This window comes from Strigops habroptila, chromosome 8 (genome assembly GCF_004027225.2).
Source record: "Strigops habroptila isolate Jane chromosome 8, bStrHab1.2.pri, whole genome shotgun sequence".
NCBI lineage: Eukaryota > Metazoa > Chordata > Aves > Psittaciformes > Psittacidae > Strigops > Strigops habroptila.
In genome coordinates, this window is record NC_044284.2 from 18,249,250 (window position 1) to 18,268,251 (window position 19,002).

Consider the following 19,002-nt stretch of genomic DNA (forward strand, 5'->3'; position numbering starts at 1 on the left):
TTGACAGCTACAGAGGCAAAGCTAGGAGCAAGTTAAACCCTATTCTGTGTCCTTCCCCGTGAACAAGGTAAAGGAGAGAAAAGCGTGCACCTCTAATATTTGCTATTGCAAGTCAGTTTCCTGAAGAATGGAGTAATATAAACCATTTCAGAGGAAAAATGGAAAAATATAAAACTATATAAAACATAAAAATACAGATGGGAATTCCTACAGTCAACCTGTATTTCCACATAAATTTATCTTAGGTTGAGCTGGATAAATGCTGAGAGATACCTAAGCCTCTGGGTGTCTCACAGAAAGCATGATTCATAGGGCACCAGGGCCTTTGTAAACAAAATTGACAGGACTTAGTAATTCAGTTATAATAGTTAGATATAAGGCAACTCATGATCTCTTTGTGACAAAAGGCAATTTGGGAATGAATGTACCAAATATTCTGAAGACAATCCCACCCAAATTAGCGTAACACATTGAGAGTAAGTCAAAGAATATGGTTCAACTTCTCTGTGTGAGCACAGATTATATAGTAAAACTGGTAAGAGACCCTGGGTACACAAGTAAGTTGGAAAGCAATTAGCAACAGCAACTCTGAGCTGCCTGTATTTTGGGGTGAAAAAGGCTCATGCTATAGAAGCAGAAAGCAAAGTTTCTAATTACTCCATGTATTTCAGTTTACTATGTGGTAAAATATTTTATATTTTACAGAAAATAAATTGTATAGATTTTATTACTGATATTTTGATACTTTCTTCTATTGCCAAACTGATAAAACCAGTAACACTGTCTTTGAATCTGTTCAGCTATTAGTTTGTACATATTCAAAGAATTTAGTAGACCACACATAGCTACCTAGAGACCATGCCCTTACTTGCTCCAAAGGGACAAAAAACTTTGTGGGATCATTTGGTAGCAGTCACTGAAGAGATTGTTGAGAATGCTTGCCTTATACCCACTAGAGAAGCAGAGAAAGACTTCAAAGGCCATGTTACAACTCACTGAAAGATGGTTGGTCATGACAAAGATTTTTCATTCAATGTTAAGCTGGCAGAAATTAATCATTTTCTGTAGTTTGATAAAGGTATTTCACTGTTAGCAAGGTCATTCAGCACTGACCACTTTGTCTACAGAGACAAAAAGCTTTAGAGAACTTTCCTTCTGAAGTAATGCAGTAGTAAATTAGATCAACATAAAAACCTGTCACTTTCCTGCACCTAGTCACCTCCAAAGAGTAAACACCACGCCAAAAAACTCTCACCGCTAAGACCTGCCACACAGCTATCTGCAATTTAAGTTTGTGACATAAGGAATGTAAGAAGTGATCAACTACATACTCTCATTTAGAAACCCAACACACGTATTTTAGCGTTTTCACAAGGACACCATTTGCAGTTCTCAAACATTTTCAAATCTAACTAAACCTAGAGTTCATATGCCTTATTTAAAACATACTGTAAGATGGTCTACACAGACACCAAAACAGGCTTTTCTGACTGCAGATCAGTAACAGCTTCATTGTCTCCAGTCAGTTTTTGTGGAAACTAGAAAACAGGGTATTTTGCCTTTAAAAGGTGAGGAGTGTAAGCTGATCGAAATGAAACGTGTCTTGTTAAAAAAGGTAAAATTACAGTATTATATACCATACAGGCTACTTAGCCAGCCTTCAGATGTGGAAGGAGTTTGTGAAACCCTTTCAGGTTCCTTCTATTGCTCCAGAGTTCCCAAGGGAGCAGTGAGCTACACTACATTATTAACTGGCCAACATTCAGGCATTCCAAGCGTTACAAAGCCAGCCAGTGCTCTATTTCAGCTCGTGAAGGCTGCGTCTAACCGTGAGGGATAAGGATGCTTCCCAGCTTGTTCCCATCCTTGCTCTGTGAGAAACGATCATGAGACAAGTGTAACCACCTCCTGTGGCTGCAGTTTATATCCTCTGTATATATCATATTATAGAGTCTGACTATCCCATTCAGCATAAATTAGTATTTCTGTAATACCTCAGACAGGTCCAAAGGATGTCAGAGAAGGGGTTGATCCTCTGATACTCTTATGTTGTAAGAACCTTTGCAGACCTCTGAAGAGGAACCAGATGAACCAGAGAAGGGGTCTATATGGACTGGCAAGTAGGATACAGGATAGGGTTATACATCCCTAGCTGGGACCACGCAGCAGTTGTTTGTCTCTCAGCAAACTGGTTGATCATGGGCCTTTAACCACACTGCTGCAGCTCCTTCAGCTCCAAATACAACATGTGACAAGCTTTCCCTCCAACCTAGAATTTGGACATGGGCCATGTAAAGGAGGAGCCAGAGCACACAATGGGGGTTGTGCATTCGCAGAATGGAAGAAAAGATGGATCATCCAAATAGACTAAGTGAATATCAAGAAATATTTTATTATACATGTAATCAAAGTTTAAAAAACAGACAAGAAGGAGCAAGGGACAGATATATCTAGCATCTCTTAACTATGCAGGGTACAGAAATACAACTACTAAAGAATTAGCACATATTAGTACCCTTTGCTCCCCTTCCCTGCCCCAATGAAGGAGGTTATACAAGCAAGATTAGTAATGCTTCAAATCAAGCCTTCTCAGTAATTGTGCACTAGAGCTGATGTTCAGATTCATGAGAGAGTATGTGCCCCTTCAAAATAGTTGTTTATAAACAAAACACTATCTTTTTAGTGGTTTGTAAGCATTACTCATTCAACACTAAGAGTACACTTAAATGACTAATGATTTAGCAGCCATAATTGTCATTATATCTAAACTGATGCTATCTTTAAGTATATCAATTATAGAAAATAGATTCCTTAGGTTTAACAATATGTAGTAGAGAATATATTATCTAGTGGCAAAACCGTAATGCAAAGAAGTAGAGGAAGTATTCACAGGGAAGGGGGAGGCTGCATGCTACGCAGGGGGCACATTGACTAATCGGAACTAAAAAAGCTGAAGCTCAGGAGTGCTAGCTGCAAAGGAGTTACACCTCAGTATCATTGGTGTAAGTTTCAGAACATCTAGTTTCAAAAATATGCTATTCGTCCCACATCTACATCAGCCTCCCAACTTAACTCTTGATCCTAGATTCTCCTTACCTACCAGAGTAGAATCTTAAACACTTCTAGCAATGTAACTTATGTTCTGCCTTACACACTGTGAGGAAGAAGGCTTCTATTTTCTTCCGGAGCCAGATACGAAGAAGTCTGAAAGTGAATGCAGAGCATTATCAAGGCTTATTCACCCAGCTTCCTTTCTAATTTACAAGGGTGAAGGCCTTCAGAGCAGAAAGCTGCAACTTTTTTTCCAGTACAAGCTGATTTTCTCTCAATAGCTTAGAAATAAGCCTTCACAAAAAACACTAAGCTATACAGCATGTAGCAAGGCATGAGTCAAATCAGCGTGACAAGTTTCCAACCCAAAACTGAGGGCAAGGCAAGTTTTGGGATGCCCACAAAAGAGGGATTTATTTATTCTTCAGTGGCCCAATAAGCCTAGCAAATTAAAAGACTCTTTGCCAAACTTCCAGAGAAGGCCCATCGAAAGGCAGACAAAGCCAGATTCAAAAGAACAGTATCTAACATATTCTAGATTCTAATGCCCTTTGGAGACTACCAGCTTTTTGGCTTAAAATGCAAGTGAATCATGACATATTAACAATACCATGATCTTCATCTATTTCAGCCTACAGCATGGTCCAGTGCAGGTTATTAGTGTCAAGTTACATACCTAGGACTTGAATTCACTAACACTCATAGCACCACTTGATTGTTGCTGTAAATAAAGACAGTCTAACCTTTAAGTCCTCTGCCAGAAAGAGCCTATTACCTTTGATAGTTGTGCAACATCACCTATCCCAGGCCAGCTGACCTACCCACAATTTTTGTCCTCACACATATGCTGCTGCTTCCACAAAATCTATGCAGCACCAAGCTTAAAACTCTGTGACATATTACCTTAGCTTTCAAAGTTTCAAAGTAAATTCTCCTTGGAGTGTTCAAATGTAGGAAATTCACACAGCTGACACACTAATTTATTGACAATATCTCAATAGTTATTTTCCGTATGTGACAACTGCAGTCACAAAACCCTCCCAGCTCTTCATGCTTCTCTGCTTTCAAACAGGAAACGATCAACAAGGGTATTTTGGGATTGACAGACTTAAGTGCAGGGGAAAAAAAGCAGTTGTTCTGTACCTCAGTAATTATTGCTCTGTATTTATCCATTTTAAGCAACATCAAGGCAGTATCTGAATTTATGCCACACTTTAGCAGAGACAGGTTCCCTACCATTAAAGAAACATCAGCCTTTCCACAGGAAAAGAGTCTCTAAAATTTAGCTGGCCATTTTTTCTTAGCCATTACATTTGACCAGGCAGATTTACTTAGCTTCCCATTCTAACAGCATTATAGGGTTGTCAAATTATACGGCTCATAATAATGGCCTGCCTCTAAAGTGTAGTAGCTGGGCTGCATGTTTTCATAAGAATTAGAGAAGTTTATTAGCTATGCTAAAATACTAGAGCCTAGAATTGTTCAAAGCCTCACCAGCTACCTAAACAGAACAGCTGTTCCACAAGGGTGATTTCACTAGTAAATGAACATGAAGACAAATACTACAAGAAAGCCAATAAAGGAAATCTTGTGTGATTAAAGGTTCTCCAACTATCTCACCTGAAAGAAGTTACCTGCCACTTTGAAGTTTTCCTCCTTCCATAGGAATAACCAGCATACCTTTTGGAGGCAGTTTAGACAGTGACTGCTCAAAAGTATTTCTACAGAACTGCTTTTTGGAAGAGAGAATAAGTTATTTTACTATTTGCACAAATTGCATTTACTACACTCATTTTACCCAGATAATGGTTTAGCTACAAGGTATCTGTACAAGATACATCAGCAGAGATAGCACACTGTTAACACTACATATGTAAACTGAGAAACAACAGGTCCTTTCATCAAAGGGTCATATTGCAGGTAGCTATTTTAAGTTAGTCCAAGAGGCTGCAAAACTGCACTTCCGCACCAAGGAGATTCCTGGTGAGCCCAACAGAAAAGCTGTGCTCTACAAAGGTGACTGTCCATCCTGGAACAGCAGCAGGAGAGGAATCAAGCGGCCAGTGTTTGTGGTAATATTCGTAAGAAGAATTCCATCCGTTTGGTGCATATTGCTGTACATAAGGTGCATAAACCTGTCATGTATGAGATCAGCGTGAAGAGAAGCCAGTTGCAAGGCTGCAACCAACTACTGGCGTCATGTCCCAGATCTGGAAGAAAATATTGTAGAGAATTACACAGCATTATTATAAGACCCAAGAGGTATTTCTGTAAGAGGCACAAAAGCAAACATAGAGACATCCCTGGAGACAAAGTAACAAATACTTGAGAAAAATGCCAAAAAGTTACACCAGCCTTACAAACCAAAAGCCAAACTTTGGACTCAAGAGAGCCTTCTAGAAGTTCTCTGTAGGTGTGTTTTAAAAAGTGCCATGCGGTTTCTCACAAACAGGCTTACACAAAAACAGGGCAGCCTGGAACAGTCTCAGTTCTGACTCACATGGTGGATGTATATCTGAAGCACATCAAGATTCTACATCAGCCAGATTTCCATGTCCCTGTCTCATAACCGGGGCTTTTAGTCGCAATGCTCCAAGAAGCCAGGGAGCTCAGAGTTAAGGAAGTCTACACGTTTCATCCTGTCTGTGCCTTTAAGGCTGCTGGCCCATTCTCCTACTGCTTTGTTTGTCCAGAGGATACTCCAGGTCTGACAGCTAAACTCCATACAGTGGAGTCATTCCAGGTGACTTCCTCAACTCTGCTGCAGGAAGAACAGCCTGAAACAAATAGGATTCTTGCTGCCCTTGTTTTAACTTTGTAGCAACAGTTGTCAGAAAGAAAAAAGTATATACAAACATTAGTCCTCTATTAAGTATCTCTAATAAATGCAGGAAAGATATACATGAATACCTTCACAATCCGGTCGCTCCCACAAGTCACCATTAGCCCTCTGGAGATGTCCATGGACATGTGTGAAATGTTGTGTTTTCCTTCATGAAAGGTTGCCAAGGAAGTACGGCTGCATGAGAACAATTCAAATGAAAGCCAGCCATCAGATGAAGCTTGATGGCATCAGTATAGCAGTGCAAAATAAACTTATAAGAAAATAAAGTTGCTCAAGTACTAATAAATCAGTCCTGAGAACTGCAGTGCCATGTTAAAGGGGACAGAATTAAATTAGCAAGTCATACCAAGGCATTACTTGTGCAGTTACGAGGTGTGACGTTTCCTAGTCTTCTGCAACCTGACTGTTAATAATACTAGAGCAGAAGTGGGACAGCACATTAGCAAATAATTCTGCTCTTGGTTATTAAGTCAAGCTCAGCTACATTTTTAACTCTCGCTATAGTGAGTCAACAAAAAAAAAAATCCCCAACCCAACAAGCACCACCACAACAAAAAACCAAACACTCAAAATTGGCATCTGATTACTTTGGTCCTTTAGCACATCAGGTGTCCAAGGAGATGACAAGACAGTGAAGTGCTGTTCTTATCAAGATAAAAAAAGGGTTCCTCCATTGCTAAGAACAGTTTAATGAGACAGCAAACAATGTTTAACCCAATTTGCTTGCATGGAGAAAATAATGTTGGGCTGTGAAGAATATCCCCATAGAAACAGTTTTCAGTAAGTATACGTGACCTAATGCATGTGCAATCAATAGCCTTTACCTAAACAGAAATCTTGAGACAAATATGTTTCAGCTCTAGATTTGGGCTCATGGAAAAGAAATAGAGTGGATAAAAAAGTTGTAATACCACATCTAATCCAAATCAGTGCCAGCTGAGGGATCTCTGTTATTGTAATGCTTTGAGTGTCCAAGGAAAAGGTGGCCTAGCACCAGAAGGTCAACAGTCACACAGTTGCTCCATATCTGTGTGGATACGGAGCAAACACAAGCGTCTCTGTACCTCAGCAGTATTACTTTAGTTTATTACTCCTTAATACTCACTCTTCGTCCTTGATTGACTCGAAACAGGAATCACAGACACGGACCTGGAACTCAAATCCCATGATTGGGTAACTTGACCGTTTGGTACTGCACTTGCCACACACTGCTTGCCCGCATTTTCTGCAATGATGCTTCATGGAGGAAGAGGAAAACAAAAAAAAAAAAAAAAAAAATCACTATTATTGTGTCACTTTACAAGCGTTCACTGAACAAAACCAACAGAGCTTCTGGTTTGCAACCTGTTAGGAAGCAGCCTGTTAGTAAGTCTTTGGTTAGGTTAAAGACCAAGGATGCTGGAGTTCTGTACAATCTTCTTGGCCATTAATGGGCTTACCTCCATATTGCCCCTGACCATCCTCTTCTCTTTTTGCAAGCTCCTTCTGGGAGCAGGGGAAAAAAAGGGTTGAACAAGCAACCAAGAAAGTAATAGTCTAAGAAAAGTCAGAAACAGATGAGTGTCTTGGTGCCTGTCCAGTCCCTCCAAAAAGAAAGCTATCTGGAAAACTTTTACATTCTAGCCCATAAGAACAGGGCCATCACTGCTTCACTGAACTGAGTAGCCCACAATGTTAGGCTGCAACTTGCTCAGTTACGGGGCATTGTGTGCCACTTTACACAACACTTGAGGATTAGCTGTCCACAGTTCCAGTGCATAGAAATATTCAGAGAAATCTAACAGAGTGCTGACAACACAGCCTGCTTTGCCCCATGACAGAAGTTTGATCTAACACTTTCCACAGAATTTGGAAATTTCTTAGCACTGCCTAGAAGCTGTAACCTCTCAATAAACCCTCACTTCAAAGCACCAAAAATACCAAGTTTAAAAGATCTAACAGCTTTAGTAGTTTTCTGTTTGCATTTTCCTTAAGTGCTGAAATACAGCTAAGCATTCGAAACAGCAATCTCACCTGTCTCAACCCTAATGTCTTTGTGTCCCACATTTGCTTTATATTCCAGAAGAAAGGTTGTTCACACTTCTGGCAGGAATCACTTTCTAGCCATTGAGGAGCCTACAAAAGAGCAAGAGATGTAAGGAATCAGATTTATTTTTCCTCATACAACAGCCAAAGAAGTCTGTTTTAAGAACCCAAAGTAAAGTTTTACTTGGAAAGATGCCCTGTCTCAGCTCTAGACATTACAATAATAGATTGCCTAAGGTATAGTACATAGGAAGTTTAGTACAAAAGCCAAGGTGCCAAACCCAAGACTACAGTTATTTGCTACCTACACACCTCCTGTATTTTTTAAGCCTACAGCAGTGTGTTATGTTACTGCCTTAGTAAGAAACCTAATTCAAACGTCTAAGTTGTTAAATTTGCTGCAGGCATTCAAAGACTGCTGCTCTGGTTGCCTAGATGATTTTTAAGGGCTAGTATAATCCAAACTGTAAAAGATATGAGGCAGTCACCCTCTCAAAGAGGTGGGGTCCAGAAGTAAATTCTGGAAGCAAACATATTTTCTGTTTCCCTACGATTGCAGTTTGAAATAATTGAGAACTCATCTGCATTTTCTGTCCCGCTCATATCTTCATTAAGCATCCCTTCTCCCACTGACATATTTTTCCTGCCATAAATGGACTAGGCCAAATAAAAATACTTAAGAGCTTTCACACGTTTTAACACTCTCAGATACTTTAACTGAGCACTCTTGTAAGGAATAGAAAGAGAGGCACAATATTTTTAGTACACAGACTTAAATTAGAACATTTATATTCTATACATCCTTATACATCTGATGGGTTTCAGGAAGACTCCCCTCACAGGAGGAAAGCTGGAATGACAAAGCTTTCCTCCTGAATTCACTTACATCCATTGTTGATAGTAATAAAACAATAGTATTGTGAGTTGCACCACCATCTCATCAAATGAATATTTATTAATATCAGATGTCCAGCTCCTACATCTTCAACGTTGAATGCATCCCCTTCCTTCCTCCACGCTAGTGGAAAATGCTGTAAAGGGTAGTAACAAGTCCAGCATGGGGGGTGGGGAGGAGAGTAGAGGAAATGAGTCACCTTTCCCCCAAGTGAGATGTTAGATATTGCTTCTTTCAGCTACTTACAATAAGAGTTTTCACTTAATAGCATTTTTGAGAAGACAATCCACTTTCTAACTCCCTCTAACAGAAAACCAGGATATCTTCCTATTCTTTTCATCTTAATTTCAGCATGAAATAGGAGGTAAAAACCTGCCAATATTACCAACACTATTACCAACATATAGTTGGAACTGCTAGAGATCATAGTAACACTGTCAGCAGCTACCATTCCTTCTAATCAAAACAAGTCTGTCTTCTAGTCTTCTGTGCATATTTGAAGATGCCCCATAACATAACTCACTAGCTAGTGCTTCAGAGGAAGTATGTTCATCATTCTTCAAACGTTTAGTTTCTTTGCTTTTGGATTGGGCTTGATTATGTTTTTCCAATGAGTTCTGAGGTATCATGGCTGTTTTAAGCTAACCATATTATTTTAATTGTATTAAAACTGACTATTATTTACAAGATCCCTTAATTATTGTGTGCAGATCCAAAAGAGAAACAGGTGCATCTTGTTTTCCCAGTTGTATTGTAAGTCAATTCTTTACAACTACAAAGTTTCATAATATCACAGAAGCTTTGAAGAGAGCTCATCATGCTGAAAATGTTAGGAGCATCACATACAGCATTCAGTGTGTTTAAGGTGAAGAAGAAAATAGTTCTTAATCATGACACTTGCATTTAAGGAATAACAATAGAGCAAGGAAGGCTGAGCCTTAAATACTGCTTTATGGGAGCAACCAAAACTAACACCTATAATTGTGGTTTAACCAAAAATAGTACTAATATACATATTTGCAGCTTCTATGATGGATATGAACTGATGCAGAAAGAATCTGCATGCCAGGCTCAGTTGCTGTGTACTGAGGTCTTTAAAAAAAAAAGTTGTGTGGGGACTGAATCTCTACATTCTGAATTGCATGGACAGACAGTAGAACCGCAGGTTTTAATGGTATCATTCAGCCTTAAAGTTTCAGGTAATGTGAGAAAACCAGCCTGCAGAACTGACTAAGGAAAACCACATCAGCCTCTGGAAAGCTGGGGGAGGGTTAAAAAAAAAAAAAAAAGTAAAAAGAAAGTAAAAATAAATCTTTGGCCTTCAATATGATCTTACCTCTTCTCGGCTGATATCCATGTTCCAAACAGCAATTCCCCCATCAGCTGAACAAGATACCAGCTGCCGTGTCAGCTGTATGTAACAGATAGCCTGCACCTTGTCACTGCAAACAGAGTAGACACTATTTACCCATAGGTATTTAAACAAAGCTTAGTTTCCCAGCAAACCCTGATTTATCCTTGTAAAGCTACCTAGGAAGCCAAAAATTATTTCCAAACATATTGGTAACTCTACTAAGTAGAGCTATGAAGATGAGTGAACAGATGCTGTCACCTGAGCACGACCCTGGCATCAGGACACTGCCTAGAACAGCGTTTTTACAGGCTTGACCAGAATACCAGAGGTACAGTTCCATGTTAACATTTGCTGGCAGTAAGCATTGAGCTGAGTGTCAACTGGCTCAGAGCGTGCGTGCAAATACTCATCTGTGTTGGCAAGGAAAGCCAGTTATCAAAACAGAGACAACTGGAAAAATAAAGAGAAATATTTGTTTCAAGATACAGCTAGGAAGCAGATGGAGCTTCCACTTTTGCTAACAAATCACAATAAGTAAGTCTGTAGCTGCAAAGCAAAGCATGCATTCACCAATAAGACAATTTAATCCTAAATAAAGTCATGGCAAAATAATAGTCTACCCTAAGAAACTAAACAAAGGATCTCAACAGTATTAGACTGCTTTGCAACATCCAAGTTGAATTAAAAAAGCCATTCTGCTTCTCAGAAAAACTTACTTTCCCATTCAGTATGAAGTTTGATGCTAAGTGGGATGTTTGAAGAGAAACTAAGTGTTACAAGTCTTCACCAGGACACATGATGCAGCAGTAACAGCAGTATAAAGTCCTCCAGTGACTGACTTCAGTTACTTTTTTGTAACCAGTACTCTATTAATTAGTTCTTTAGCCATAAAACTAAATCCTCAAGATTTAACAAGAGTTCTAGGGCTAAGGCTATCAGTCTTGATCAAAGGTGGATGGAGGCATCTATGGAATTAGACAAGAGGAGAATGCACTATACAAATACATCTTTAAACATAAACAAGATCTCTACTACCAGTGCATTTCTAAAGTAAAATATATTAGTTTATATAAGTTTAGTTCAAACTTAAACAGGGGAAGTTCAGGTTAGATATAAGGAAGAAGTTCTTTACTGTGAGGGTGGTGAGGCATTGAAATGGGTTGCCCAAGGAAGTTGTGAATGCTCCATTCCTGGCGGTGTTCGAGGCCAGGCTGGACAGAGCCTTGGGCGACATGGTCTAGTGTGAGGTGTCCCTGCCCATGGCAGGGGGGTTGGAACTAGATGATCTTAAGGTCCTTTCCGACCCAAACCATTCTATGATTCTGTGATTCTATATCTTCAGTGGTGAACTGCCTGTCAGATGGAATTAAGGCCCTAGATTTAGAAAATGGCAGCTAGTGTTGTGTCTCTGTAAACATAAAGACTTGATTAAATAAAGATAACTAACTACTTAATCCACAGAACAGTGGAGATGTGACATACTTCTCTGAAGTTGAGAGACCACCCCTATAATTTATCACCTCACTGACAGAAGATGATAGGGAACAGGAAAATACTGAAGTTTATTCTACGTGGGTACATCAACATGCACGTACATTAATTTGTTAGCCCCAACCTCACAGGCAACTCAGTGAAGTATTTACAATATAGAAGCGTGCAACTTTTACATGAAGTCCAAGCAAGATGATTTAGAAGTTTTATCCACCTCTTTCTATAACCTCCTTTTACGTTATGTTCTTATTACCCATGATTTAGAAGTATCTAACATGAGCAAAAATAAAGATTTATCAGTAACACTTTCCTAGTACTGATTATCTTTCTTTCCCCTCAGAGGTCTGCAAAAAGTTATTTTCTCCATTATTCACAAAGATTCAAATATTTTGCTGTGCTATTTACTCTTCCTGGGACTCTGTGTTCATTATGGAACATGTAGGGGAAAAATAAGATCCCATTACATACTGATGGCCCTGAAGCAGCAGTGTTCGTCCCTTCCTTCCACCAATATCCCACATGATAATGCTGTGATCAGAGGCACCTGAGAAGAGCAGCCGTTGAGCAGGATCCCACCACAGGGAAGTAATACTTCCTAGGAAAGAACATTCTGCAGTTAGATCTAAGGGAGTCACTCGGTGATGCTCTTCTTGGTCATTAAAGTGAAACCTGAGGTACTCCCTTACTACAGCAACAGAGATATAAAGTCCTAAGGCAAAGGACACCATGTGACAGCAAGATACAATACTTCTAAAGAGACAAAGAGCATTTAACAGCAGAACAAAACATTCCTAAGAAGAAAGTTAGATTCAAATCATAAGCCAGAAAGTTTGAGTTACTATCTTTGTGCCCCTTGTATTTAGTTGGTTGGTTTTAAGAGTTGGCAGGCTAATATGTGATCTTTGTAAGGTGAAAAGTATTAAAACTTGCCAAGTAGAGATTAGTATCTACAACATAATAAGGTGCTTGGTCAGCAGTTGCAGAACAGCATGCAGTATTCACAGCTAAACCAACTCCCTTACATAACTATTTAGAACCTCGAGATAGTTGGAATAAGAAACTAAGTGACAGTTTCACTGCCGCTAGCAAATCTGGCCACTACGTACTATATTACAAAATTAGATTTCAGAAGGCCCAACCTGGCTGTGTACCTCATTATTCAGACAGTAACCAGTCATCTTACAGTAGCAGTCTTATACTACACCCATGTGTATTGGAATGTAGACAGGAGACTAAGGAAGTAATTTTGTCACTCATGCCACCTATAGTTTTGAAGTTGAAAGAACATTTTATTCCCTTACAGACATCCTTCACTTTAAAGCATCCTTCCATTGCTCAGCTTTTTCATAAAAAAAACTTTTTAGTCTGAAAGCAAGATGAATGCTAATTTAGAGCCCAATTCAGTCTTTTCCAGGTCTCTGGAGCAAAAGATTTTCCTTGCCTCCTTTAGGACTACACTTTTTTCCAAGTGACCTGTTTGGGAATAGTTATATTAGAGTACAGTGAGCATCTGCAGCATAAAAGGTAGTTTGAGTATTCTCTCAGCATTACACAGAGTAGGCAGTTAAATATGGAGAATTCTGGAAGCTGACCATTGAAAGACAAGCTCTAAAAACATTTAAACTGCAAAGCAAACACTGCTTGCTTATGAAGTCACAGTAAGGCAAGAGCTAGAAAGGAAATAAAATGAAGTCAGTCTTGAAGTCTGGCAAACAAAGCTGCACTCAGAGAAGAACTAGATGCCATTTAAGTTTAGAGTTACCAGGCCTTGAGAATATTACATAAATACTGTGGAGGAAAAAAAGTAGCTGCTATTACACCAATTGAAGGAAAACCTATTTCTGCGCCTCAAATTTAATAATCTTTTATACTAGATCAATTCTTGTCTTGAGGATCACAATCCCCATAGGGATAAGCCAAAGTTGTCTGCTACATGGACAGCGCTGCTGGAGCTGGTGCTTAGAAGCAGTAGACAGAATCCACACTATATGTAGTGCCATATCGAGACATACTGCTTTCAGACTGACAACAATAACTACCAAGGAGTTGCACTTGAACAGACTAGCGCAAAAGCATACAGAGGTAAAGGGCCAAAAGAACTATTTTGCTCTTAACTGAAACAATCTGAAATTCTGGCTGAAAGCAGAAAAGGCATTTATCAGTTGAAAATCTCGACTTGTCTCCTGCATTCAAAATCAGCATGATTAATTTTACAGTCATCTGTAAATCAGGAGCCTACTCAGCTTTAACAAAGTCTACTCTATACTTACAGCTATTAAACAAGGCAGCCTTTTCCAGTGGATCAGACTCATGATTCTGAGTAATTCACCCCTACCCAAATGCAAACTAGTCAGCTGATTTGAAAGTTGCCAGTACCACATGGGAAGAGACATTAAGTCTTGTTTATTTCTCTCAGTATATTATTAAATTACACATTTGTCTGTGATTTGCATTCTTGCCTTACTTGTTACATCGGACAGTGGCTCCATATCATGTTACAGACTATTTAGTTCTTCCTTTGATATAAAGACTTCAGCTATACTACACAGGATGAGACATCTGTCTTTCACTAGACAGTTCTGATCCTAAAAGGCTCTCTAGATTTCTTGCATATAGCTTAGTTTCAGCTAAACATAGAAAATTAAACTAAGAGTCTCATGAAAACTGATCAGAACAGCAAAATCTGTATTGGCAAAAATTAAGTGGCTTTTTAGAAGCTATATTGGGAGTTGCTAGGTATTATTATAGTACTAGAAGGTCTCCAGGAAAAAAAAACCAACCAACCAACCAAAAAAACTCCCACATTCTCATCCTTTCTTTTCAATATTAGGGAGACTAAAGTTTTTAAAGGTGGCCATCTAGTGGATAACTTGTGTTTAATTGAATGCATATGTTTATTTTTCATCTATAATAAAAATGCCCATCAGTATTTACAATATTTACAAATATGTAAATACATCAGTATTTACAATATTTACAAGGCTAAGATTTCCCTTCACAAGAACATGTCTGTTCTTAAAGAAGTCATATGTACAGCTCTGAACAGCTTCTGATAACTACTACCCTGCACTAGTTGTTTACGCAATGTCTATCCTTACAAGGTAGACATCAAACTTCATAATCGCAATTTACAAAGAAGTACTATAATCTGGGTCAAGTGGAATTAAGAGGAGTTACTTTACCTTCATGCCCTTTGAGTGTTGTGATAACTGAGCATGTATTCTGCTCAAGCTTCAGGAGAGTGATCTGTCCAGAATAATCACCAACAAATGCATGCCGAGTCTCATGATCATATCTGAATGCCAGTCAAGGAGAAGCCTCATTCGATCTTAGAGTATTTTATGGAACTGAAACAGATGGCACAGTTGTCAGCTACAGAGTTTAAACAAATTGGAAAAAAACATTTTAGTATGCCAGATAAATATTTACATAACTACTTGTCCTGGGTTCAGCTGTAACAGTTATTTTTCTCCTTCCCAGTAGCTGGTGCAGTGCTGTACTTTGATTTAGTCTGAGAACAACGCTGATAACACACTGATGTTTTAGTTGTTGCTCAGTAATGCTTACCCTGACCAAGGACTTTTCAGTCTTTCATGCTCTGCCAGTGAGGAGGGGCACTACTTCTAGACAGGGTAGAGACCATAATAGTTAAATCATTTTCATTCCTCTCTTCTTCTCACACTTCCCTACACGTGCAAGTAAGACAGCATGGAAAATAAGTGAGAAAAAGTTTTAGAAAGCCGCTGGAGAAGCCATGAGGTAATTCATCCCCTTGTTTAAGGCAGGCCAAGTAGATTTAGATCATTTCTAGCAGCTATTTACAGAACGCATTCATGGTCTACGAGCAATGCCAGAACTCCCCAGGCTACTTGTTGAGTACAGAGCTACCACTACGGGCACCTCACTGGACTCCGGGTGGCATTCAGTCTTACCTACTATCTGCTCTTAAAAACTCTTAGTTTTCTGGCATGTTATACTAGTTGATGCCCTCAGGATAAGAAAACTAAGATACAAGGACACTGATCCTCCACAGCTGGTTTACCTTACAGTAGAAGTATACTCTAGCTATATTCTAGCTACTGAGAAGGTGGGACCATGTAATTTCTTGTTATGTTCTCTGCGCTTTTAAGTTTACTAATGCAGGTCCTTGAGCACAGTATCAAAGACCAAAACGAATTTCAGAAAGAGTTCTGTCTTTTAACAGTGACATAAAAGCCACACTACACCCTAACATGTAATCTATTAAAAACGTGGCATGTTTGGCTACCTTTTACATCATAACAGTTTTCTGATATTCAGGTTTTGCAACTATATAACTACTGTCTCCAGAAACTAAAGCACAGCAAGCTGGATGGAACTAGATAATTTGCCACCTTTACAAGACTTTTGCTATTCAGGATATATGCAAGAGCTATGAAAAACCCTAACAGCTGATACCACATAACCCAGGAGTTGTGTATAATCTTACCTGTCCTTCTGGAGCCACACAAAAACATAAGCAGCAGCTAGCAAAGTAGCCTACTCTACACAACAGAAAAGACTAACTTTAAAAAGTCAGTTTACCAAAAATCCCACCACCATAAGTGAAAAAGCAGAGTTTTTGCCATCTGATAACATTCTGAAATCTCTTAAGCCTTCAGAATCTTGAGATAACAATTCACTTTCAACAAATCCACTAAGTCTCTGACCATGTGATCCTTTCTTCATCTTGGAAGTTCAGGCAAGCATTATCCCCACTAATCCAGTAAAGAATAAGCACTCTGCTGTGGTTTTCAGAAGCTTACACATAGGATCATTAACAAATAACTCCTAAGGAATCTCCTGATAGGGAAGCCAGCAGCTAGTACACACACCAGAAAGATAGTCCTTCCAAAAAAAAGTCCAAAGGCAGGATCAACTACAATGCATTTTCAAATGTCATGGAAATTTATTTTTATCTTCATAGAAAAGGTCATATTCTTTCCTCCATTTTCATAATAAACTGTCCCATTATTTGCGATAGTGTTAGCTATAGAACCCATTGAATTTAAATAGTGAGGCTCAGAGGCACCAGATTGTTCTGTGAGCTATTGTCCTAACACACACACATCAGTATTAATTCCATTCTGTGCTGCATGCGGCTGAGGTGAGGCGTACATGAAACGTTTTGTGGGACACAACCTCAAAGGACAACAAAGGACAGCAAAAAAGAGGAACAGTGCAACAATACAAACCTGCCAGTCAGCATGGCAGGGTCTGCACAGATGTGAAACCTCAGAAGGCTAGACCTGCTGCTGGCAACCAAGCAGTTAGCTTTCTTCTTAGTTTCTTCACACTACACAGGTATATAACAATTCTAGAGAGGTCTTTATTTTTCCAGGAGATGTAGTTCAGCTTTTGAATCATGCCACTTCTGCATTGCTGCCACTGATCTTCATACACCAACCAGTCCCTCCAGTTACTATACAGCCACATCTAAACTGCCACCATTAACAAGTGCTAAAAATAGTTTTAGAATTTATTGAATTCATGCTCAAGAGTTTTGATATATGAACTACATTTTAAGCTACTGGGTTTGTAAGTCTTCTACATAGGATAAAGAATGCCTTGAAGTACTTGCAGCTGAATAGACAACTGGAGTTCTTAAACTACAAATGCTGCAGTTAAAAGCAATCTGCAGGAAAGCCAGCTGCACACAGAGAAATTGCTACTAGTAAAGAATAAAGTTTCAAAGGTACCTCATAGCTTAAAGATGGAAAAGATTAATGTGAGCAAACACAGAAAAATTAAAGCAGTCCAAAGGATTTTCATGATGTTTTACGCTCTAGAAGGACTCAAATGCAAACTGGCATCTATTGAACAAAGTGACCTGCCTAGGAAGTATACAGGTCAGGCTATAGATATTTACTAGTCACTTCCACAAGATGCTACAGACAAACATTTTGAAATTAGGAACTAGTACATACTGTGATTTCTGTAACTCAAGGTCACAACATCCCCTTCCTACTAACTAACAACAGCTAACAGAAATAAAGGTATTAAACATCTAATCAGGTTTGCAGACTTGCAAGATATTTCACTCTAGCTTTTTACATGAAAAGGAGGGAACAAATTAAGCTAAAGGAACAAAATATTCTTCCAGTTTCAGGGTCGCAATCATTTTTCAAAGGATACTGTAGACATGAAGCCCAAGAGGTGAAGTAATGCCTTCCTAACATACTCCCACTCCTGGTGCACATCCAGCTGATACACTTGTCATGACCGGTGCTGATAACCCACTCTGATGCCAGGCAAAAAGTAATAGCAGACACTCGATTCTGATGAGCTGTGGGAAGAATAGGATTCTGGCTAGTTTTTCCTAAAAATCAAAGTGATGTGTTCTTATGCTCTAATTCAGAGAGACCCAGGTTGAAGACGATATCTAAGCAATGCCCCAGGGAGATGTTTTTAGAGTTATACTCGCCTCTAGGCCAAATTAAAAGGTTAGCATTGTTCTGTTGGTAGTTGCCTTCTGAACAGCTTAAGTGAACCAAACATGGCAGTCAGCTAATTTAAGCCTTTCTCCCACAGAGGCAGAAACTGAGCTCAGCCCAGATACCCAAGATGCTCTGGTTAATGAGCAGGCAAATCCTCAGCTTCCTCTAGTTAGGCCAGGACTTCTGGGGAGTAATGTAACACATTAAAAATCTTAATTGCTTTCTCTAAGTGCCTCTTTCTCCTGACCCCAGAGGAGCTATGCTCAGATTCATGCTTTTAAGCACCTAAAAGTGTATCTAGTCCACGGCATTCAAACTGCTACTTGTGATAGCAACCAAATCCCACCCAACTCCATTTAGAAAGCTGCCACTAAGCAAGGAGTTACACAAGCATTAGAAAGAAGCCCCTCTGCCCCCAAGATGCAAGTAGTTTCCTTAACTGAGCTGTCAAGTCATCTTCCTTAGGATAAAGGGGTTTTTTGTTGCTTTAAGAACAAGGTCTTTTTCTCCTAAGCAAGAACATTGCTTCTATCAGTGTCAGGGAGTCATAAGACAAACTGCGCTTTGTTTCGCTACATAATCTGCAGTCTTTAAGAGTCTCCTTCACGCCTTTCAGATGAATATTCCAATTTTAACCAGCAATTGAGTTTTGTATTTCTTTTAAGGATGTGCAGACAAATGCTGAAATTAGCATCTCCATAAATATTAGAAGAATAATCCCTATTCCCCACGTACCAGAAAAATGAGATCTTTTTCATCCCTATTGCTCTCCTAAGATGACAGAGAAGGCAAGGACTCTTTATCTTCAGCTAGAAGTAACCAAGCCCAGTGAATACAGAAAGGATGAAAATTGCAAATACCAATATGCACCTTTAGAAAGCTCTTA

At 39.1% G+C, this 19,002-nt stretch overlaps 1 protein-coding gene across 1 annotated transcript in view; it reads right to left on the reverse strand.

Moving 5' to 3' along the window:
- Positions 1 to 2,367: 2,367 nt before the first annotated feature.
- WDFY1 (WD repeat and FYVE domain containing 1) overlaps positions 2,368 to 19,002 on the reverse strand; it is a 28,460-nt gene continuing 11,825 nt past the window's right edge. Inside the window, exons 5-12 of the mRNA XM_030496085.1 lie at positions 17,815 to 17,965; positions 14,844 to 14,956; positions 12,130 to 12,256; positions 10,153 to 10,258; positions 7,910 to 8,011; positions 7,002 to 7,132; positions 5,962 to 6,070; positions 2,368 to 5,261 (exon numbers count right to left, since the gene is read on the reverse strand). Of these exons, the coding sequence (XP_030351945.1) occupies positions 5,202 to 5,261; positions 5,962 to 6,070; positions 7,002 to 7,132; positions 7,910 to 8,011; positions 10,153 to 10,258; positions 12,130 to 12,256; positions 14,844 to 14,956; positions 17,815 to 17,965 (899 nt within the window). The 3' untranslated portion in view covers positions 2,368 to 5,201. The remainder of the gene's footprint in view (positions 5,262 to 5,961; positions 6,071 to 7,001; positions 7,133 to 7,909; positions 8,012 to 10,152; positions 10,259 to 12,129; positions 12,257 to 14,843; positions 14,957 to 17,814; positions 17,966 to 19,002) is intronic.